Below are 23,948 nucleotides of genomic sequence, written 5' to 3'. Positions count from 1 at the left end.
CTCAAGTAATTTGAACTGTCCTTTTTCATTTACTTCTCCAATTCCCATCAGTTTTGGATACTCTCCGTGGCTCTTACATTCCCCTCAAATCCTATTGTTGTGCACCTTATTCCGCACCTACAGCTCCTAAGGCCCTGAGCTCCAGAATTCTCTCCCTAAACCTGTTTTCCCCCTCCTCTTTTAAGGCATCCCTTAAAACCTGCCACTTTGACCAAGCTTCTGATTATCTGTCCTAATAGAATCTTAAATAAAAAAGAGAAACAAAATTAAGAGGTCAGTGAACTGAAATGTCATGTGGCTCAGTGTCAAATTTGTTGATAATGCTGAGTGCCGATTTTTTTTTTTACTACTTTAAAGCTGTTGTTGTATTTCTCATTTCTCTCATCCCCCACCCCTTATTAGGGCACTGGGACTCATGGATATTTTTATTGTAGCCAACTAATGCAACCTTTGCTTTTGACTAGTCTGTAGAAAAAGTTGAAGGCCAGATCTGTGACCAACACTGGGAAAAAAAACTACAATTAAGAAAATTAGCAAGATTTTATCAGCCATTTCAGTTATATATTTCTTCATTTCAGCTATCAAATATACTTCCCTTTTGTTAATCCTGCCTTAGAACTGAAATGAATCGCTGTTTATTTAATTCAGGTTTGAGAAGTCAGAATCAAAACCATTTACACAGACAGGTCAAAGTAAAAGCTTAATAAAAGGTCTACACAGGTAGGCCAAAGGAAAAATCAAATACAGTTTAAGTTAAAGATAATTATAATTATTACATTAATTATAATGTACAATTATACCCACAAATTACTTCTCAAATATTGGAGACTTTACAGTGAATAATTCTGCAACAAGATAGTTTTCTAGTTTAATATTCCTTCTGTATACGTTTCCGGTTACTTTTCAGAAACAGGCACTCTAAAATAACATCATTTCAAAGCAGGCTAAAAAAAAACCCCATGTAAATAATTTTAAAGTAATTTAGACAGATAAGCAATGTACTTAACATCTTTATTACTAGCCCTTGCATTTATATAAAAGACATTTGATGGAATGATAAATTAAAGAGGAACATAACGTTAATAGAAAACAAAGTTTCTCTAAGAATGCAGTGATTTTGGGAATGAGTCAGATCAAATAATTAAACACAATCAAGTACCAAGCAAACCAAACATAAGCAAGATGAGACATGAATGTAACTAGGCTGTTATAAACCAGAATAAAGAATCTATGTAACATTCAATATTTTCCAGCAATTTTTTTGTGGTCTTCCATTGTTAGATGGATTCATGATGCACTCGACACTGCTAGCTTTTTTAGATGATCCATGAAAACTTGGAGACTGACATCATCAGTCAAGATAGGTGCTCCAGATTCCTAAAGAATATAAAAAGCATCACATGAGAAGCTGGCCAAATAACAATGTAATCATGGCTTATTAAAATAGGATTAGTTCTGTGAATCAAAATAATATCAAACCATTTTACATAATTTGCTGTTCTTTGGCAGACACTGTTTCTGCCTACAGAATGATATTACCAAATCGATTTTCACACAGATGGTTTTACCTAATTATGACAGTACTTAACATTTGATTCAATTTAAAAAAAAAGCATTTTCTGCTTTCACCTCTTATTATAAATTTAGCACAATTCTCTAAAACAATGCAATCAAAATGTAAAATATTAAGGGACAAAGATTACCATGGCATCCCCAGAATTTATGGGGTTTTTGATGACGATATCTGTCAATGTTCACCATCATTACCCCTCTGAATCTGACCCCAATTTCAGGATTAAGTACAAGTGGAGATTAATGTGGAAATCCTAAAGTTGCAGTCTGTCATTCACTACTCCACCACAGGCTGTACGTGGACCTTCTTCCAGTGCCAACAATCAGTGAAATCAATTGGTCTGGAGGGAACATCCCCTTTTCCAGTCTCAAATCGCTGTTAAAAATCCCATGAAAAGCTAAGCCTTGTCCAGTGATGTGAAGCTGGATTTTTTAAATGATGATCTGAGTAATAACTATTGCTGAACAACTGACCTGGCCCTGAAAAAAATAATTTTATAATTGTGATTTTTTGTTAAATATTTCCATGATGATTAATTACTAGATAGCTTAAAATCATAATTTTTAAAAAAATTAAGTTTGTTCATGATATTCTAACTCTACCATATCATTGATTTAGAGATAATTTCGGCCAGGACACCATGAATAACTTCCCGACTCTTGTTCTAAATAGTATCATGGGATGTTTTACCTTGACTTGAGAAGGCAGACAGGTTTAACATTTCATCCAAATGACGGCACCTCCAACAATACAGCACTCAGTACAACATTGGAGTCTCAGCCTTGACTTTTGTGCTCAAATTCAAGAGTAGGACTTGAATCCATAACTCAGAGGTGAGAGTGCTACCAACTGAGCTACAGTTGACACTTTTGGTTGGTTGTCTGTGAGAATTCCTTAATGTGATTGGCTGGTTGGGTAGTGTGATGACATCATTGCAGTTTGACTCTGAATCGCTGTTAAACTCTACTACAATTAATTGCACGTCAAGAGAGTTAACATTCTTGCCACAGAGATCGCTAGGTCTCCCAGCACGGCTTTCTTCACTGTCTGTGTCGAGCGCCCTTGCTTCACTGCTGATTGCAAAGTCAGGGCTAATATCTACAGATCGTTAGATAACACTGTTTTACATTTATTCTAATACCGTGTTTGGCAAATTGGGCTTTATGTTCCCTAAATGGGTGAAATACCAATTATAAAATTTTAGCATGTAATTCAATGTGCCTCTTGCCAATGATGGAGCCATCTTAGTGGCTCCAATATTTGTAATATCGACAATATCAAGTATTGGGTTTTAGGTTTCTTTTTAATTTAGCACAAGTTAGCATCTTGAAGCAAGTGTACAAATTCACAGTTTCCCAGTAATTCACTCAAATGGTCATTCTTCATATGCAAATCTGGGACAGCAAAGACTGGCAGGATATTCACCCATGGGTAACATACAAATGAGCCCAACCCTCTCTTCACAAGATACCTACACATATGCACTTTTCGGCAGAACCCAGTAGATTCAAGAGGAATTCTGCCTTTTTTCCTCCCCTCTCAAACAGGATCAGAGGCCTGCTGCAGAAAATCTACTGCAATCCCAACTGAGATCAGACCAAGGTACCAACCTATATCCTTCCTTTCTGTACTGCTCAGTACCAAAGGGGCAGTATATTACCCAATGATGCCAACATGAAAAAGGTGGGGCCTGTGCAAAGACGGAAGCAGGACCTCTGGGTAAAAACCGTTTCTAGGTAGATATTTATCATTAAAACCTGACATATTTAACAAGACCATCTGAGAGGATACCAACCTGTCCCCATGCATACAAGTTATTATACGTTTGTGATGGGTTCACTTTTGATAGAAGGAATCGAGCCTAAAAGAAAGAAAAGAGCCAATATGGGTTAACTTCAAAAAAACATTTTAAAAGTATTTTCTCTTTTTCACCCAATAATTCTTGGATTGAGCCAGGGACATCTCCAAAGCCTCTGCCATAATATCCAGCGGTTAGTCAAGGGTAATTTTTTTTGTAAACACAGATGGAAGGTGAAAACAAAAGTATTTACAATCTTGGCTACCCTACTAAATTCACCGTCTTAGCACCAGGTTTGACCAAATGGGCAAAATCAGCACATATCAGTTTGAGACACTGCTAATAATTTTTTTTAACTGCCTGAAGTATAGTTACATGAATAATCTCTTCTTAATAACTCTTCTTAATAGGTTACAATACTAGAATAGTGGAAACAATAGTTTTACTGTTAGAAGTTACACTTGGAAACACTAAAAGCAACTTTTACACATTTGATCTTTTTAAATGAGCATGACTAGACCTCATTTTATCAGTTAGAAGAGAACGGAGGACAATCAAATTATTTCTCCTTTCCCGAAGTTTTGTTTCAGCATTTCTTCAAAGATGTGTCCTTTAGATGGGTAATTAAGTACAATTCATGCACCTGACTTCGACCATGTTCTGTGTCAACATAACGAGGCATTGGAAAACGAGTCTGAAGGATTTCCTGTGCGTCATCCAGGGGAGCTTGCAGAAGCTGTTTGAAGTTCTCATATTCCTGCATATCTTGATATCCAGCCTGCCGCCACTGAGCTATAGTCTAAAGAAAAAGCAAAGGTTTTATACAACATACACAGTAACTTTCTCTTTTGAGCACACTTGGCTATTTCTTCCTAATAATTATTTCAAAAAAATGGAAAAATAATTGATTTGTGCAAGTTTGACATTTATAAACAAACTAAAAAATAGTACAACCAAATACTAATAGTGGTTCAATAATTACACATTATTAGAGATACAATGGGTAGATGCATTAACAAAACATTTTACTGGGTTTTCAAGCTGTATTTCATTCCAACTCATTACTACACAAATGTTCAGTCTGCATCAGTTTGAGAGAACAATGTAAATTAACATTATTTTTGATCAATCTTTTTTACTTTGCACACTCTGAATATTTTTGTGCTAAACATAGATCAATCATTAGAGACGGTTACTCTCCTCTGGACCAGGGGCAGTATATTTATCCAGCCAGTTTGGAATTGCATGAACAAGATATGAATCAAGTCTGAAAGATTTCCTGTGTACCATCCAGGAGAACTTGCAAAAGTGCCAATTTATGTTGTCTCAGGTGTCATTAAAATCCCAAAGAACTTCAGCAAATTATCAATACCTATCCTAAATGCTGGATCTTGTTGAACATATTACTACCCAAGATACTCCATTAATAAAAATAAAACTCCTGAGAGATAACATTTGCTAAACTGATTAGTTATTATACAGAGAATATGGATTACAAGGCAACACTCTAATACAGGAGCTCAGCTGAAATCATACAAAGTGTTTTCCCATATAACCATTATCTTAAACTTTCAGTAAGATCAATGCCCTTCGAATAAATAAAGTGTCCTTTCTTCCAAATATAATTCATTAAGCGATGAGCAGTTTTATTCTATTTATGCCCTTCAGTTTTTGTTATATCATTCCTTGACCAAATACAGCCTGTGTAAATCTCCAGTCCTGCATTCCCAGTTTTCTCTGTTGCAGATTCAGCTCCAATTTTATTTGAGGATTGTAGAGGAAAATTGTTGGTTGAACATTTAAGAAGGCTAGGTCAAATTCTGGGACTATTTACTGGCTACTCATGTGGATTGACTGACCTACTGAATGGCACATGAACCTACTGAACCACTTGTTGCTGGGAACATGTAGTTGAGGCACAGTTGAGTCAGGTTGCTAATCCTTTTTCTTGGTACTTAATTGGTGAAGGTGCATGGCATCAGACTTGTGAAATTGGCTATGTCTGATCTACAATCAAAACTTAAATGACTAATTCATGATAACAATGTTGACTTTCCAAGTTCAGGGGGGAAAAAGGTAGTTAAATACTGCACTAGAGGAGTATTAAAAATGTGGAGGTGAGATTAAAAAATTAGGAAAGCAAAGAGAGGGCATGAAAGAATATTGGCAGACAAAATCAAGGAAACCCCAAAGTTTTTTAAAACAAATAAATTCATAAGGAGCAGGGGGATAACTTAAAAAAAGAGTATGGCTGTATGGCTTATTAGGGACTATAAAGGTAACCTGGATGAGTGCAGATCCAACAACACTCAAGAAGCTTGACACCATCCAGGACCAAGCAGCCCATTTGATTGGCACCCCATCTACAAACATTCACCCATTCCACCACCAACGCACAGTGGCAGCAGTGTGTACCATCTACAAGGTGCACTGCCCGGAATTCACCAAGTTTCCTTAGACAGCACCTTCCAAACCCACGACCACTACCATCTAGAAGGACAAAGGCAACAGGCACATGAGAACATCACCACTTGGAAGTATCCGTCCAAGCCACTCACCATCCGGAATTGGAAATATATCGCCGTTCCTTCACTGTCTCTGGGTCAAAACGCTGGAACTCCCTCCCTAACAGCACTGTGAGTATACTTACACCACATGGACTGCAGCAGTTCAAGAAGGCAGCTCACCACCTTATCAAGGGCAATTAGGGATGGGCAATAAATGCTGGCCTAGCCAGTGATGCTCAAATCCCATGAATGAATAAATAAAAACCTGTATTGAGGTGAAGGATGTCTATATGGCCCTTAAAAAGAATACCTTGCATATATTTTCGTAAAAAGACATTGCAATCAGAAAGGAGGAGTGTGGAAAGTTACATGAAATTAACACAGTAAAAATTATTATTAAGGGGTTTAACATCTTTGAAAGTGGATAAATCCCCAGGCCCAAACTAAATTTGAGGGAGGCAATGGCATAGTGGTATTGCTGCTTGACTAGTAACCCAGGGTAATGCTCTGAGTACCTGGGTTCAAATCCCACCATGGCAGATAGTGTAATTTGAATTCAATAAAAATCTGGAGTTAAAAGTCTCATGATGACCATGGAACAATTGTTATAAAAACCCATCTGGTTTACTAATGCCCTTTAGGAAATCTGCTGCCTTACTCCAGATGAACAAGGTCAATTAGGGATGGGTAATAAATGCTGGCCCACATTCCATGAATGAATAAAAAATTAAATAAATGTATCCTAGATTGCTTAAAAAGGTCAGTCTAAATTACTGGAAGAAAATTCTGAGGTAAAGGACATTTATTCACAAAGATATGAATTAAAAGGTCATGGCTGACTAAAATTACTGATTTTTTTTTGAGGAGGTAACAAGGAGGGACAATGAAGTGCATTTGATGTAGTTTATATGGATTTTAGCAAGGCTTTTGATGAGGTCCTAGATGGCAGGCTGGTCACAAAAGTAAAAGTTCAAAGGTTCCAAGGTAAAGTGGCAAATTGGATCCAAATTTGGCTCAGACAAGAAGCAAGGAGTAATGGTGGAGAGGTGTTTTTGTGACTGGAAGCCTGTTTCCAGTGGGCTTCCTCAGGTTATGGTACTGAACGCTTGCTTTTTGTGGTATATAATCAATGATTTGGATCTGAATACAAGGAATGTGATTAAGAAATTTGCAGGCATTACAAAAATTGGCCATGTGGCTGATAATGAAGAAAGCTGTAGAGTGCAGCAAGTTATCAATGGACTAGTCAGATGGGTGGAACATTGGCAAATGGAATTCAATCTGGAGAAGTATGAGGTAACGCATTTGGAAAAGGCTAATAAAGCAAAGGAATACACAATAAATGGTAGGATACTGAGAAGTGTAGAGGAACAGAAGGAGCTTGGAGTGTATGTCCCTGAAGGTGGCTGGACAGTTAGATAAGGTGGTTGGGAAAACATTTAGGATACTTGCCATAAGGCTTAGAAGCAGAAGTAGGCCATTCGGCCCATCGAGTCTGCTCCTCCATTCAATATGATCATGGCTGATCTGATAATGCTCAATTCCACTTTCCTGCTTTTTCCCCATAACCCTTGATTCCCTTACTGATTAAAAATTTATCTATCTCAGCCTTGAATATAATTAATGTCACAGCCTCTACAGCCCTCTGTGGTAAAGAATTCCACAGATTCACTAGCCTCAGAAGAAATTCCTCCTCATCTCGGTCTTAAATGGGTGACCCCTTACTCTGAGATTATGCCCTCTAGCTCTAGACTCTCCCACAAGGGGAAACAACCTCTCAGCATCTACCCTGTCAAGCCCCCTAAGAACCTTATATGTTTCAATAAGGTCGCCTCTCATTCTTCTAAACTCCAGTGAGTACAGGCCTAACCTACTCAGCCTCTCCTCATAAGAAAACCCCTCCATATCCCGGATCAACCTAGTGAACATTCTCTGGACTGCCTCCAATGCCAGTATATCTTTCCTTAGATAAGGGGACCAAAACTATTCACCCTATTCTAGATGTGGTCTAAATAGTGCCTTGGACAGTCTTAGCAAGACCTATTTTTATACTCCATTCCCGTTGAAATTAAAGGCCAACATTCAATTTGCCTTCCCTATTACCTTCTGAACTTGTATACTAGCCTTTTGTGATTCATGCACAAGAGCCCCTAAATCCCTCTGCGCTGCAGCTTTCTCCATTTAAGTAATATTCAGCTCCTCTATTCTTCCTGCCAAAGTACACAAACACACATTTTCCCACATTATATTCCATCTGCCAAGTTTTTTGCCCTCTCACTTAACTTTCTATATCCCTCTGTAGACAACTTGTGTCATCCTCACCACTTGCCTTTCCACCTATTTTAGTGTCATCTGCAAACTTGGCTTCCCTCATCTAAGTCATTAATATATATTATAAATAATTGTGGGCCCAGCACTGATCCCTGGGGCACTCCACTAGTTACAGGTTGCCATCCTGAAAATGCCAACTCTCTGTCTTCTATTAGTTAGCCAATCCTCTATCCATGCTAATATATTACCCCAACACCATGGGCTCTTATCTTATTAAGTGGCCTAATGTCTAATGTGCAGTACCTTATCGAATGCCTTTTGGAAATCCAAGTATATTACATCCGCTTTATCTATCCTACTTCTTACCTCCTCAAAGAATTCTAATAAATTTGACAGGTGTGATTTCCCCTTCATGAAGCCATGCTGACTCTGCTTGATTATATTATGTCTTTCTAAATGCTCTGCTATTACATTTTTTAAAATAGACTCTAACATTTTCCCAATTACAGATGTTAAGCTAATTGGTTTTTTGTCTCTCTCCCTTTTTGAATAAGGGCATTACATTGGCAGTTTTCCAATCCTCTGGGACTTTTCCAGAATCTAAGGATTCTTGGAAGATTACCAGTACATCCACTATCTCTCCCTTTAATATCCAGGGCAAATCTTCAGGTCCAGGGGACTTATCGGCCTTTAGGCCCATTAATTTCCCTAGTACTTTTTCCGTAGCGATAGTTGTTGTATTTGTTTCCACCCCCTCTTTTGCCCCTTGAATATTTAGTATTTTTGGAATGTTATTCATGTCTTCTACCATTAAGACTGATACAAAGTATTTATTCAACTCCTCTTCCATTTCCTGGTTCCCCATTATTATTCCCCCATCCTCATTCTCTAAGGGGCCTATGTTCACTGTGGCCTCTCTCTTCCTTTTTATATAGTTAAAAGAAGCTCTTACTGTCCGTTTTTATATTACTTAATAGTTTATCCTCAAAGGTTTAGTTTCTCCCTGTTTATTTTTTTAGTCATCTTTTGTTAGTTTTTATAACTTTCCCAATCTTCTGGCTTACCACTAATCTTTGCCATATTGTATGTTTTTTCTTTCAACTTGATACTGTCCTTAACTTAGTCGAGGCATATAAGAGCTGAAAGATTATCCTAGAATGGTATAAAACACCAGTTAGGGCATAGCTACATACTACATGCAGTTCTGGTCACTGCACTATAGGAAAGATGTGACAGCACTTGAGAGGGTAAAGAGGAGACTTACAAAGATGTTGCCTGGACTGAAGAATTTTAGCTATGAGGAAAGTTTGGATAGGTTGTTTTCTTTGAAACAGAGGAGGATGAGGGAAGATGTAATTGAGATGCATAAAATTATGAGGGATCTTGATAGAGTGGATAAAGTGGCCTTATTCTCCTTGATTGAGGGGTCCATAGCCAAGGGGCATAGATTTAGGGTTAGGATCTAGGAGGTTTAGAGCAAAAGTTTTACCCTCATTAAGAGGGTGTTGGGGATCTGGAACCCATAGCCTGAAAAAGATGGTAGAGGCAAAAAAACCCTTAACATTTAAGTTTTTCTTATATATTGTTTCATGGAATGTGAGCATGGCTGGCAAGGCCAGCATTTGTTGCCCATCCCTAATTGCTCTCGAAGTGGTGGTGATAAACCATCTTCTTGAATGACAGCAGCTCATCTGGTGTGGATACGACTACAGCGCCGTTAGGGAGTTCCAGGATTTTGACCTAGTGACAGTAATGGCAATATAGTTGCAATTCAGGATGCTTGGAAAGGAAACTTGTAGGTGGTGCTGTTCCAATGCATTTGCGGCTCTTGCCCTTCTAGATGGTAGAGGTTGCGTGATTATTGCAGTGCATGTTGTAGATGCTGCCACTGTGTCAATGGTGGTGGGAGTGAATGTTTAAGCGGATGGCGTGCCAATCAAGCAGGCTGCTTTGTCCTGGATGGTGTTGAACTTCGAGTGTTGTTGGAGCTGTACTAATTCAGACAGAGTGTATTTCATCACACTCCTGACTTGTGCCTTGTAGATGGTGGACAGGCTTTGAGAAGTCAGGAGAAGGGTTACTTGCCACAGAATTCCCAATCTCTGACCTGCTCTTGTAGCCACAGTATCAATATGGCTGGTCAATGGCAACCCCCAGGATGTTAATGGTCTGGGATTCGGTGATGGTAATGCCACTGAGTGTCACGGGGAGATGGTTCAATTTTTTTCTTGTTGGAGATGATCATTGCCTGGAACTTGGGTGAAATGAATGTTAGTTGCTGCTTATCAGCCCAAGGCTGAATGTTGTGCAGGTCTTACTGCATACAGACATGGACCGTTTCATTAATACTTGGTTGCACCAAGGGTGCTGTTCCAAAAGTACTTGGATATGCATTTGAAGCACTATAACCTAGAAGGTCACGGACCAAGATTTGCAAGGTAGGATTAGGCTGTATGGCTCCTTGTCAGCTGGTGAGGACACAATGGATTGAATAGGTTCCTTCCATGCCGCAAATTTCAATGATTACATAAATATATTTAGTTTCCTGCATCCAATGATAAATAAAAAGATTTGTTCATGATTTGATGCTTTTGAATTTCTATCATTTTATATATAAAGCAATTCCATATACTTTATTTTAATTATATATCCAACAACACATAATACTGTTTAAAAATAAATACCTGGAGCTTTCTTAAGGTAGATCTGTGAAATTAGTCCTCCAGCTGATTACTGTTTGGAAATAAGACCCTTACCAAAAATTAGTGAAACTTGGCCTATCAAGCTGATGTAGACTTTAGAGAGGTTGACTGAGTTTTCAGAAAAGCAAACACCAGAAACCCAGTGTAGACATTTTCTAAAATGATTTCATTGAATACTAACCTCTCCATGATAGATAACAATCTGGAAGAAAGTGTCCATGAGGAGTATTCGGTCTGGTAAGATGCTGCTACTGTCTAAAAGCACTGGCTGAAGACAAGAATGAATGAATGATTACCATCATTACTTAAGATAAACAAGACCTCTGTTACGCAAATACTTATATATATTTTGTTCTGCAGAAAAAGTAAGCTCTCAAGCATGCTCCAACAGAGATGAAGGATTCAAGGGTTAGGGTGGGTACCTCAATTATTTCCTTTGGAATACCACTGGTAGGATGGTGTGCACCCTTGCCATCAACTGATTTACTTATTTCTTCAAGCAGACACCTGGGCCGTTGGAGCCTGCTCCACCTTTTTCATGTTTCATGCCTCCCATTCTACTTACCTATCCCTCTTTAGCTTTTCTTACACTACACCTCAACTGTCTTGTACATGAGTTTTATAGGGTTCATTTTGCCTCCTTCTATGCCCTGTGCATATCACTTCTGTCCTGTAATCATTTCCCAGCCCCCACCACAACATTTTACAGGTCACTTTGTAATTTCCTGTGGGAGTGGTTGCGTGTTTTAATCCCACTTCTTCCTCTTTTGTGGTTCCTCCTTAAATGCTATTTTTCAGTAATATCTTTCATTTGTGAGGAAGGGTTTAAGCCTGAAACATCAACTGACTCACGTTTTCTTTGCCTGCCTGACCTGTTCAGCATCTCTATTTTTATTGTAGATGCTGAAGACGAAATGTTATTTTTAGTTTATATGCACACCTGTTAGTTTGTAGCTTTCATGGCAGGAAATAAATTGAGGGGTATATTAACATTCTATAAATTTATTGAAGAATATAAAGGTGGGGGCACTTTTGGCCACACGAGTTACAATACGGAAGTCTGTAGAACTAGCGAAGACCACAGAAAGAGCTGATGGCGTAGTGTTAATATCACTGAACGAGTAATTCAGAGCCCCTGGTTAATGCTTTGGAGACATGTGTTCAAATCCCACCCATAGTAGTTGGTGGATTTCAAATTCAATTAATAAATCTGGACTTAAAAGCTAGTCTCAGTAATTTCATCGACATAAAATCATTGTCGATTATTGTAAAATCCCATCTGGTTCACCTTTAGGGAAGAATATCTGCTGTCCTTACCTGGTCTGGAACACACATGCCTCCAGACCCACAGTAATGAGGTTGACTGTTAGTGGCCTCGCAAGCCACTCAGTTGTATTAAACTGCTATGAAGTCTAAAAGGAATGAAACCGGACCTAGACATCGGAAATGACAACGGCAAACTCAGCCCTATTGACCCTGCGAAGTTCTCCTTACTAATATCTGGGGGCTTGTGCCAAAATTGGGAGCAATTAGGGTCAACAGCCCAACACAGACATGCCCACTGAAACATACCTTACAGGAAATTAGAGGTGCAAGCAACAAGGATAATATAATCATGGAGGACTTCAACCTACATGTAGACAGGTAAACCTAATTAGCACTAATGCTGTTATGGACGGATTCCTGGGAGGTATAGGAGATAATTTTCTAGACAGTACATTGAGGAACCTAATAAAGAACTAGCCATTTTAGGTCTAGTATTGTGCAAGAAGAAAGGGCTAATTAATAATCTTGTTGTAAAGGAGCCTCTAGGGAAGAGTGACCATAATACAATAGAATTTTACATTAAGTCTGGAAGTGATGTGGTTCAATCCAAAACTAGGATCTTAAATCTAAACAAAGGAAACTACGGTATGAGGGTCAAATTGGCTGTGGTAGATTGGGAAACTACATTAAGAGGTATCATGATTGACAGGCAATGGCTTGCATTTAAAGAATTAATAAATGGTTTACAACAAATTGATACTCCTTCAAGACACAAAAATCCAGCAGGAAAGATGATCCAACCATGGTTATCAAGAGAAGTTAAAATTTGTATTGGATCAAAGGAAGAGGCTTATAAAGTTGTCAAAAAAGTAGTATGCTTGAGGATTGGGTACATTTTAGAATTCAGCAAAGGAGGACCAAGAAACTGATAAAGAAAACAGAATATGAAAGTAAACTATCCAGAAACGTAAAAGAGACTGTAAAAGCTTCTGTAGATATGTAAAAAGGAAAAGATTACCAAAGACAATATGGGCCCACTACAGGTAAAGATAGAAGAATTTTTAATGAGGAATAAGGAATTGACAGAGAAACTAAACAAATGCTGTGTGTCTGTCTTCATGGAGGAAAAGACAAAAAATTCCCAGGAACATTAGAGAATCAAGGGACTAGTGAGAATGAGGAACTGAAAGAAATTAGTATTAAAAGTAATATTTGGAGAAGTAAAAGGGACTGAAAGTTGATGAATCTCATGGATTGGATGATCTACATCCTAAATTGTTGAAAGAGGTTGTTGTAGAGAAAGCAGATGCATTCTATAGATTCTGGAACAGTTCCTGCAGATTGGGAGGTAGCAAATGTAACCCCATTATTTAAGAAAGGAGGGACAGAGAAAATGGGGAACTACAGACCTGTTGGCCTGGCATCAGTAATAGGGAAAATGCTAGAATCTATTATAAGGGATGTGATAACAGGACATTTACAAAATAATGGTAAGATTGGACAGGGTCAACATGGGTTTATGAAAGGGAAATTATGTTTGACAAAACTATTAAAAGAGTTTTTTGAGGATGTAACTAGCAGGATAAGGGGGAAACCTGTGGATTTGATGTATATGGATTTTCGGAAGTCTATCAGGTCCCACACAGAAGCTGAGTAAGCAAAATTAGAGCACATGATGTTGGGGGATAATATACTGGCATATATTGAGTATTGGTTAATGGATAGAAAACAGAATAAGAATAAATGGGTCATTTTCTGGTTGACAGGCTGTGACTAGTGGGGTTCTGTAAGGATCAGTGCTTAGGCCCCAGCTACTCACACTCTATATCAATGATTTTGATGTGGGGACCAAATGTAATATTTTCAAGTTTGCTGATGACACAAAACTAGGTGGAAATGCGAGTTGTAAGGAGGATGCAAAGAGGCTTCAAGGGGATTTAGACAGGCTAAGGTGAGTGGGCAAGAACATGGCAGATGGGATATAATGTGGAAAAATGTGAAGTTATCCACTTTGGTAGGAAATGCAGAGTATTTCTTAAATGGTGGGAAATTGAGAAGCGTTGGTGCACAAAGGGACCTGGGTGTCCTTGTTCATAAATCACTAAAAGCTAAATTGTAGGTGCAGTAAGCAATTAGGAAGGCCAGTGTTATACTGGTCTTTATTGCAACAGGATTTGTGTAAAGAAATCTTGCTGCAATTGTATAGCCAAAAACAAAAAGTGTAAAATCTTCTGTAGGTATGTAAAAAGGAAAAGATTAGTTAAGACAAATGTGAGCCCATTACAGGTAGAGATAGCAGAATTTACAATGGGGAATAATGAAATTCCAGAGAAACTAAACAAACACTGTGTGTCTGTCTTCATGGAGGAAGGCACAAAAACCTCCCAGGAACACTAGAGAACCAAGGAACTGGTGAGAATGAGAGACTGAAAGAAATTAGTATTAGTAAAAATGTGGTACTGGAGAAATTAATGGGACTGAAAGTTGATAAATCCCATGGAACTGACGAGGCCATACCTTGCATATTGGGTACAGTTTTGCTCGCCTTAGGATATACTTGCCTTAAGAGGGAGTGCAATGAAGGCTCACCAGACTGATCTCTGGGATGCTGGTATTGTCTAATGAGGAGAGATTGAGGGGACGGGGCCTTATTAACAAGAGCTGAGAAGAATGAGAGATGATCTCACTGAAGCATACAGAATTCTTACAGGTTACAATGGGGTGGATGCAGGAAGGACGTTTACCTGGCTAGTGGGGGTCATCTAGAACCAGGGGAAAAAGTCTCAGAATAAGAGGTAGACCATTCAGGACAGAGACGAGGAGGAATTTCTTCACTCAAGAGTGGTAACACTTTGGAGTTCTCTACCCCAGAGGGCTGTGGAGACTCACTCACTCATTGAGTATATTCAAGACAGATATCAATAGATTTCTAAATAGTAAAGATATCAAGGGATATGGGGATAGTATGGGAAAATGGCATTGTGGTAGAAAATCAGCCATAATCTAGATGAATGGCAGAGCAGGCTTAAGGGGCCGAATGGCCTACTCCTGCTCTTATTTTCTATGTTTCTGTCTACAAGACACAAATCAGGAGTTGGATGGAATACTCTCCACTTGCCTGGATGAGTGCATCCAGGACAAAGCAGCCCGCTTGATTGGCACCCCATCCACCTTAAAATATTCACCCCTCTACCACTGTGGCAACAGTGTGTACTATCTACAGGATATACTGCAACAACTCACCAAGGCTCCTACAACAGCACCTTCTAAACCCATGATCTCTACCACCTAGGACAAGGGCAGCAGATGCATCAGAACACCGCCACCCACAAGTTTCCTTCCAAGCCACAAACCATCCTGACTTAGAACTATATCACCGTTCCTTCACTGTCGCGGGGTTAAAATCCTGGAACTCCCTCCCTAACAGCACTGTGGGTGTACCTACACCACATGGCCTGCAGCGGTTCAAAGCGGCAACTCACTGCCACCTTCTCAAGGACAATTATGGATGGGCAATAAATGCTGACCTAGCCAGTGTTGCCCATATCCTGTGAATGAATAAAGAAGGGGCACAAATATAAACTGATGGAAAAAAAGCAATAAGCTACTCAGAACATTTCCCTAGAATACAGTATGCAATATGCAACATGATATGTAACAACTTACATACATTCCAACTTTCCTTTCCGCAACGGTTTTTTTTCTGGACTACAGCTTTAGAGGCTCTAGTTCCCTCAGATATCTTGGCTAAGTGGCCATTGTCATGTGTTCGCCTCAAAATGAATGACTACAGGGTCAGGTTTCACAATTAAGCTGGAACCAATCATCAATGCATATGCAATTCTACCATGAGCTGATGATAACAATCAGGATCAACAACCCCAATTCTTTCCCTTTTAATAACCCTGGTGCAGAAGCCTACGATATGTCGTACTGTCATTCTGGCTGAGATCAAGTAAAACCGACAAACCAAGGATCTTCCAGGCTTCCAAGAGCAAAATACTGCGGACAGTGGAAATCTGAAATAGGTTTCAAAGTCTCCTATCTTCCGTCCTATTACAGACCTCCCCTTTTGTTATTTTTCCCCACCCTCCTCCTCTTTGATTGACTTAACACGTTACATTTCTAACTTTTCCCAGTTCGGATGAAAGATCATGAACCTGAAATGTTAACTCTATTTCTCTTACCACAAACACTGCCAGACCTTATTAGAGTGTTCTCTGCATTTTCTGTTTTTATCCCACAGGCTTCAATTGTTTTAAACTGTGCCAAATAAAAGTTGTTCATGTAAGACAAGCCTTTTGAACATAAAGCTTCAGGATTCATTATATAAAATCTTTCACTTGTGGAATAAACTTGGTATTAGCAACTTTTTATGCATTATTTATGCACTAAATCTCACCTCAGGTGGTCCATAGAAAGAATAAGAATAGAGAATAGGCTGAATCATGATGAGAGACTGTGTTAGATCTTGTCGCATGAAATGATGGCGGTAGTAGGACGACTCATCAGGGCTATTATTGAAAACTTGAAGAAAAGGGGACCTTCTCAGGTGGAACATAAACTAAAGTGACAAACAAAAAAAAAGTTAGTTAAAGCATCACAGGATAAGTCATAATACATTTGTACCCCTATGAAATACCTCACAAGGTGTCTAGGTTGAGCTTCAGTTTGACAGAATTACAGTCTAAAAGAAGGAAAGATCCCTATCCCAGCTGTTTGGCTGAGCCATGATGTGATGGGTATCCTCAAGGCAGAGAGTCTGAACTGAAATAAAAGAAACTTCGCATGAGTGATTTCTAGTTATCAAGTGTCTTCCTGGGTGGAGCTTATTTTCTAAAGGACCATCCCTCATTCAAAGAGACTCTCCCATTCAGAATACTTTTCTTGAGATCTATTTGTCATTGAGTGTTTCTGAATTAAGGAGGAAGTAGAGGGTTGGATAAGCACCTCACATTGACATTCAAAGCTTTTAATAAGTTCTATAGGCTGAGCTATTCCTTCAATACTAGAATTGACTCTGCTACATAGACACAGTAGACAGAGCTTGCTATTTTTCCTGACCCATATGGTGTTACAGTCCCTTTCCCAAATAGTTATTCATGGGTGATTATTTTGATAGCCATTCACCCACATTGAAAGGGGATGAAATCACACCATAACCATTCTTTTACCCACCTGATGTTCAAGTTCAAGTTCTTAAGCTTTGCAGGAGAGCCACTAGTTAAATAAAAGTTGGATCTCTGACTGATTTAGCCCCTTCCTTAGGATAACTAACATTCCACTGCAACTATGACTGAGATCAGCTAACTCAGCACAGCCCAGTGACTGAGTCTGGGATAGGCCTAGTCTGTAGTGCTCAGTATTACATCATAGAATGGTTATAGCGCAGGAGGCCATTTGGTCCATCAAGTCCATGCTGGCTCTCTGCAAAAGCAACTTCCCCTGCCACTTCCCCGCAAGCCTTCCAATTTATTTTCTTTCCAGAAAAAGGTCCAGTTCCCTTTTGAATGCCAGGATTGAATTTACCTTCAACACACTCTCAGGTAGTGCATTCCAGATCCTAGCCATCAGCTGTGTAAAAAGAATTTCCTCATGTCACCATTGCTTCTTTTGACAATTTATTTAAATCTGTGCCCTCTGGTTCTCGGATCTTCCACCAATGGGAACGGTTTCTCACTACCTACTCTGTCCAGTCTCATGAGTTTGCATACCTCTATCAAATCTCCTCTCAATCTTACCTTCTTCAGTCCCAGCTTCTCCCATAGAATGCAATTACCACCTGATTCAACAGAGCTTTCATGTTTAAAAAGCATTATTAGAAGTAATTAGTTGTGCTCTCAAAAAGGTACTCTTCACCTATTTGAAGGTGGCTACAACTGAATCTTTAAGAATTGGTTTTGTGAAAGAACTACAGTGTTTCACAAATATCTCCTCGTTTAAGGACATTTTCTCAGATTATCCCATCATTCTCTTTGCATTTTAGGATTATCATTTTTTATAACTGCCAAACTAATCATTTTATTATCGTATTTACCTGTGGATAAAGGGAGAATGTTTCTGAAAGTCTGAAGGAGTTAGGATCATCTTTGTGGAACTGGCCAAACTTTTGACACTGATGGAAAAAGAGACAGAAAATAATTAACAGGGTTAAAGTTGGTGCAGTCTTGATTTAAAATGAGTCAACTGCCTTTTTAGATTCAATACAGGTACTTGATGTCCTTACCAGTCGGATTAGTTGCCTGTCCAACCAACGAAGTACGTCAGGGCCTTCCTCGGATTCAGCCCTAAAAACTCCCAGTCTTGCCATCAGCACAGCTGATGCTTCCTGATCAAATGCAGCTTCTATCTGCTGGAGTTGACTTTGTGCATCTGCCCAGCTAAAAATCAAAGCAAATATTAACAGCAGGCTAAATTTCACTCTGACCCCTCTGTTTCCAATCATTGGACTGAACTTCTACAAGAGGCATTGGGGCCCAAGCGTTAGAGTAAAAAGTGGGTCCTGAGCCGCACTTGCCAGCAGTAGGGGCTGCTGGGCAATTTTACCACAGGCAGCCTCCTAATTGGCCACCTATGGGTCCCACTTCCAATTAAGGAGTAGGCAGGTTCCTGATGCTGCCAACAGAGGCTCCCTGGGATTTTACCAGCCTCCCAGGAGCTGGTAAATCCTGGCCATTGTTTTAGTCGTGAAGTTAGTTCATAACGTAATCACTATGAATCCAGCGCTTTTAAATTGGAAAATAAAGGGGAGTCAAGTAGCTTAAAAATAACCATTCTTTCTCCACTCTCCCTTGCAATCCCAGAACCAACCCTGTTGCATAGATACAGTTGAATAGCCAGATGGATTACATTAATGTAAGTTTACAGCAATGACAGGAGAGGGAACCTTTTGGTGAGTTCTCCAAGTCTAGTCTTGATCTTTCCTCTATCAACACTAATCACTAATCACAAGGAGAGCACTTGTTTTCCTTTTGGGCACACAGGTGGGAACGAAGTTGGATTACTTAGCTAAGGCAATCCCATCGGTCTAGGGGTCCAGTCTTCTGTATTATGCCAGGCCTGTTTAGACTGCGAGCATTATGAGGGCAGACCCACATAGGAAGAGAACAAGGGGAACAAGGTGATCAACACACACATGTATGGGAAGCAAATCCGTGCTACTGGCATTATTCTGAACCACAACCCAGCCATCTAACTAGCTGAGTTAACCGGCTCTACTCCCACGAAAATATAGATTTGTGGATTCCTTGGCATTAATCCTATGTTTTTCTTCTACCAAGCTCTTAGGCTGCCGAATCTTATGATGCTATGCTTCTCTACCTGCTTAACGCCCAGCTCGTTAAATTATTCACATTCGCATTGTCTCGCAGATGTTTTATTTATTTGATTTTGCTTATTATGCATATTATCTCACATTAAGATCATCTCTGCCATTTAAACATCTCCTTTTCTCCACTTAAGTGATGCTAAAAAAGAAAAAGACTTGCATTTAAATAGCACTTATCACAGCCACCAGATGTCACAAAATGCTTTACAGTCAATGAGATACTTATTTTGAAGTACAGTCACTGTTGTAATGTAGGAGACACAGCAGCCAATTTTGCACAAAACAAGCTCCCACAAACAGCAATATAATAATGACCAAATAATCTGTTTTAGTAATGTTGAGTGAGGGATAATTATTGGCCTTGATACTGGGGATAACTCCCCTGAGCTTCTCGAAGAAACAGTGTCATGGGATCTACCAAAGCAAGCAGGTGGGGCCTTGGTTTAATGTCTCATCTGAAAGATGGCACCTCTGGCAGTGCAGCACTCCATCAAAACCGCACTGGAGTGTCAGCCTCAATTTTAGTGCTCAATTCCTGAAATAAGACTTGAACCCAGAACCTTGTGACTCAAGAGTGCTATCAACTGAGCCACAACTGACATTACTAAATTCTATTTGTATATCTAAGTGTGCATGTGTATGTGAGTGCTTTCCCCTCCCCGTTCTGTTTGTTATGCTCTTTTTAAAATGATTTAATCTGTAAAATACTGCAGTTCTGCTAAGAGTCCTGTTTTATGGGCACTCTCTGGCCCACCCATGGGCTCCCCTGGAGTAATGGCAGCCCTCATCGTAATGGCACCACCTCCTGCTTTCAGAGGGTGACAGGACTTCTGCCCCTTCCTCAACTTTCAGCCAAAATTTTAATTATATTGATTTGCTATTATCGATCCGGGTGACAAACGTAAGGGGGATTAACACAATACAGAACTGTATAAGCTATTTAAGTACTGGTACATATTTTTAGTGTAGAATTATTTGTACTAATACTAGAAACAGCCACCATGTCTACAACAGAGATATAGTTTAGGATTAACATATCAAATCTGTGTAAAAAGTTAGAAAAGCAAAATATTGGACTAGATCTCAAGAAATTTAATTACAAGTTGAAACTGATCACATTCAGAAAATGGCCCATAATTTTGGCTAGAATGTGTTACAACTTATCCAAACAAAGCAGGTGGGGTGATTTTGAGTTTTAATGCTACAATTTAGAAAGACTGATTCACAGAACGGAACAGACTTTCGCTGCAAAACTTATACAGAGAGAACTTTAAAATGTCAAGAAACAGATACGCTGTAACCCCTCAAATCTGGAACTCTGAAATCAGGAAATACCACTTGTCTGGAATTTTTTTTGAGCGTGCATTCAATTCCAAGGCTGGCCACTTGTACTGTTGCAACAATGTTAACGTTATGGCCAAAATAGCTGTAAATAGTACCTCCGGAGCTTTTCCGTGCACTACTCTAATGGCCTTTGTCAAGGACAAGTGCCTCTAACATATCCAAGCAGGTGGAGTAGTGGAGACAGAAGAGGATGCAGTCAAAGAATTATGTTTCAAGGACATTTTTGAGATGGGCAGGGATATATTTCAAGAACGGTAATCAGTTCATGTTGTCTTTCACTGACCACCCCCCCCCCCACCCCGACCCCGGCCGCCAGTTGCCAGTCCTTGGCCCACTTACATATTTCTGTGGTTCAGAGTTGCTAACCCAGGGTAAGGAGCCTGTCCAACAGTCAGAGCAGAGACACAACAAAGTCTGAAGCCATCACACATCTTCCTGGCTGAGTAGCATGCCCTCCCCCTTTTTCACACAGTCAGTCTGCCAGTGTTAAATTGTGCCACAAATATCCAGGGCCTGCTCAGCACTCACTGATAATTGTGTTTTCTAATGTTAAAGAGCCAGTACTTTGGAAACATGCAAAGCATAGTATTTAGATAAATAAAACAATTTTTATTACTGCTTTATAATACTTTGTCAGTTTTATATCTCAGGATATCCAGTCCACATACTTATGGTTAGGCACTCTAACATCATTTCAAAATCCAGAAATACTTGGTTTAAAGCATTCCGATTAGAGAGGTTACAGTGTAATAATGATGTTTGGAGATTATTGGAGCGTCAGACACCTTCAAAATTAATACATCTGAGTGCAACTTAAGTTAAATTATTGAGAAGTAAAGTTAATTTTAAAGCATAATCCAAGCATTATAAAACAGAGATTAAAGATGCTACATTATATACTTATGCATTAGAGGACCTGCAGCAAACTTACTTTCTGGCTACTGTAGTAACTCGGATGCGTCTCTGACCGCTGGAATGCTGGTAATGGGTGACAAACTGAATAGCACCACGTCCACCCTGAGGAATTGGTGCATTATGCTGCAAAATAACATAAGCAGAACAGAAAGTTATATCACGATAAATCAAACAGCACTTTTAAATTTAAGTGTGTCTGTTAGAATCGACAGAACTCATTAGTTTTCTGGGCTTAGTTAGCATACTGATGCACACAATCAATGGAGCCATTACATAACATGGTACATTTGAATGTTGAATAATGTGCTTATATTCTTAATTCTTCACTTCTTAAGCACTACGGACAAACATGAAACTACCAGCATTCCAACCTGCACCATAGCTAAACCTGTTTTCTTTAAACACATCCACATCTGAAAGGGCAAATTCTTGGGATTGTAATCGAAAGTTAGTAAATTTATATCAGCTAAAAGCTACCCATGGAAATTTGAGAACTTTGCAGCTGTCATTACTAACCTTAAACACTGAAGTGGGGTGATGAAATAATTAGATATTACAACTGTTATTAAAATGTTCATTAACAACTTTAAAAGTAGACAAATGTAGTTATTAGCATTAATAGCTTTAAGTATAGTTGTGAGAGCTCTTACTAAGCATGATGGGAAATATAGCCAACATATAGGTATGAAGGGTACTGTGGGAACCCAACTAACAACCACAAGTCATAAAACTTAATGACCTTCACAGGGTGGGTAAACAAATGTTAGAGTGATAAGAGCACAGACTGGGTGGCATTAGAACCGAGGCATTTTCCAGTCTCCCAGTGAGATAATGAGACATCTCCAGCCTGAATAATTCTGCTCATTAGGTACGTAACTGGAGATTGTACTAGGCAGTTTAGTGAAATGTGATAACCGAAAGATTTAAATATGCTACGCAGCCTTTGTATCGAGGAAACAAACTGTAGAACCAGGCTGTGTCCTCCCAGCATATGCTTGAATAAAAACTTTGCTTGCTAGAAGCTCACAGACTCAAGTAGTCTCATTTTTATGCCACAACAACACACACAGTGAAATCAGTCAAACTGGAACAAAGGTCTGTGATCTGGTGGAAGGCAGAAAGCTAAATGACAAAAGGAATGATGGTGCAAGGCAAAAGGAGACAGTAATGGGTCAAGTAACAAAAGATGGGTTTAGAGGCTCTGTAAATAGGAATAGCAGAATCATCAACAGCCGCTGTCAAAAAAAAAGGTGGAAGAGGTTATGATCTGAAATTGTTGAACTCAATGTTGAGTACTCAAGGCATTGGTGCTGTTCTTCAAGCATACTTTGAGCTTCAATGGGACAGTAGAGAAGGTCAAGGACAGAGAAGTCAGAGTGGGAGTGGGGTGGATAATTAAAACAACAGGCAACCAGAAGTTCAGGGTCACCGATGCAGACAGAATGGAGGCGTTCCATAAAACAGTCACTTGCTCTGAGCAGCAAATACAGGGAATGATCAGTCTTCAGCAAAGGGTTCAACTTCATGCCCTTACACCCCCATTTCAATGACCTCAACATCATCTTTGCACCCACTTCTTTGGCCAAGAGTCTTCCCCTTGCACAGCAACCCCTTTTGTCCATCTTCAGAATTCTCATTCCATCTGGATCCCTCCCACTGGCCTCTTAACCCCTCTTGATCTTTTCATTGAGAACTGTCAGCTGCTTCAATTTCTCTGATCCCCACACTCACTCTAACCTATCTTCCACTGAACTTGGAGCACTTCGTTCTTTCAGGTCCACCCCTTACATTGCCATTAAAGGTGCTGACAAATGTGATGCTGTTGTTTGGCAAACCAACCTCTACCGAGCAACTCTGAACTTTCTCCTACCTCCCCCAGACCATGATTCACCATCAAGCATCAAGCCATCATTTTCAAGATTGTCACTGACCTCATCTCTGGAGACTTTCCCTCCATGGCCTCCAATCTAATAGTTCCTCAACGCCATTCAGCATGTTTCAATCTCCTTCCCAAGATCCACTGGACTGTCCATTATTTCAGCCTGCTCTTGTCCAAATAACTTACTTCTTTCTACCTCGACTATATTTTCTCCCCTGGAACACAGTCTCTTCCTACCTTCATCAGGAGTCTTCCAACGGCTTCCGCCACTTCAACAGTTTCCAGGCCCTGTCTCCTTTTCATCATGGACCAATTTCTCTACGTCTCCATCCCTCACCAGGACAGCCCGAGGGCACTCCCTTCCTT

At 39.5% G+C, this 23,948-nt stretch overlaps 1 protein-coding gene across 3 annotated transcripts in view; it reads right to left on the bottom strand.

The window, feature by feature from the left end:
• Positions 1-535: 535 nt before the first annotated feature.
• Positions 536-23,948, bottom strand: part of LOC121292561 (protein transport protein Sec23B) — a 67,387-nt gene continuing 43,974 nt past the window's right edge. For 2 of the 3 annotated variants that reach the window (XM_041214693.1, XM_041214706.1), the window contains exons 13-20: positions 21,720-21,826; positions 18,344-18,497; positions 18,155-18,232; positions 16,520-16,681; positions 11,033-11,119; positions 4,015-4,170; positions 3,369-3,434; positions 536-1,377 (exon numbers count right to left, since the gene is read on the bottom strand). In XM_041214693.1, the coding sequence (XP_041070627.1) occupies positions 1,288-1,377; positions 3,369-3,434; positions 4,015-4,170; positions 11,033-11,119; positions 16,520-16,681; positions 18,155-18,232; positions 18,344-18,497; positions 21,720-21,826 (900 nt within the window). In that variant the 3' untranslated portion in view covers positions 536-1,287. Of the gene's footprint in view, positions 1,378-1,703; positions 2,053-3,368; positions 3,435-4,014; positions 4,171-11,032; positions 11,120-16,519; positions 16,682-18,154; positions 18,233-18,343; positions 18,498-21,719; positions 21,827-23,948 lie in introns of all 3 variants that reach the window. The other variant, XR_005946290.1, reaches the window with a different exon arrangement.

The sequence above is a fragment of the Carcharodon carcharias genome, chromosome 2 (assembly GCF_017639515.1).
Source record: "Carcharodon carcharias isolate sCarCar2 chromosome 2, sCarCar2.pri, whole genome shotgun sequence".
NCBI classification, from domain to species: Eukaryota; Metazoa; Chordata; class Chondrichthyes; order Lamniformes; family Lamnidae; genus Carcharodon; species Carcharodon carcharias.
The sequence above is the reverse complement of the archived record's forward strand: the minus strand, read 5'-3'. Positions and strand labels throughout refer to the sequence as shown.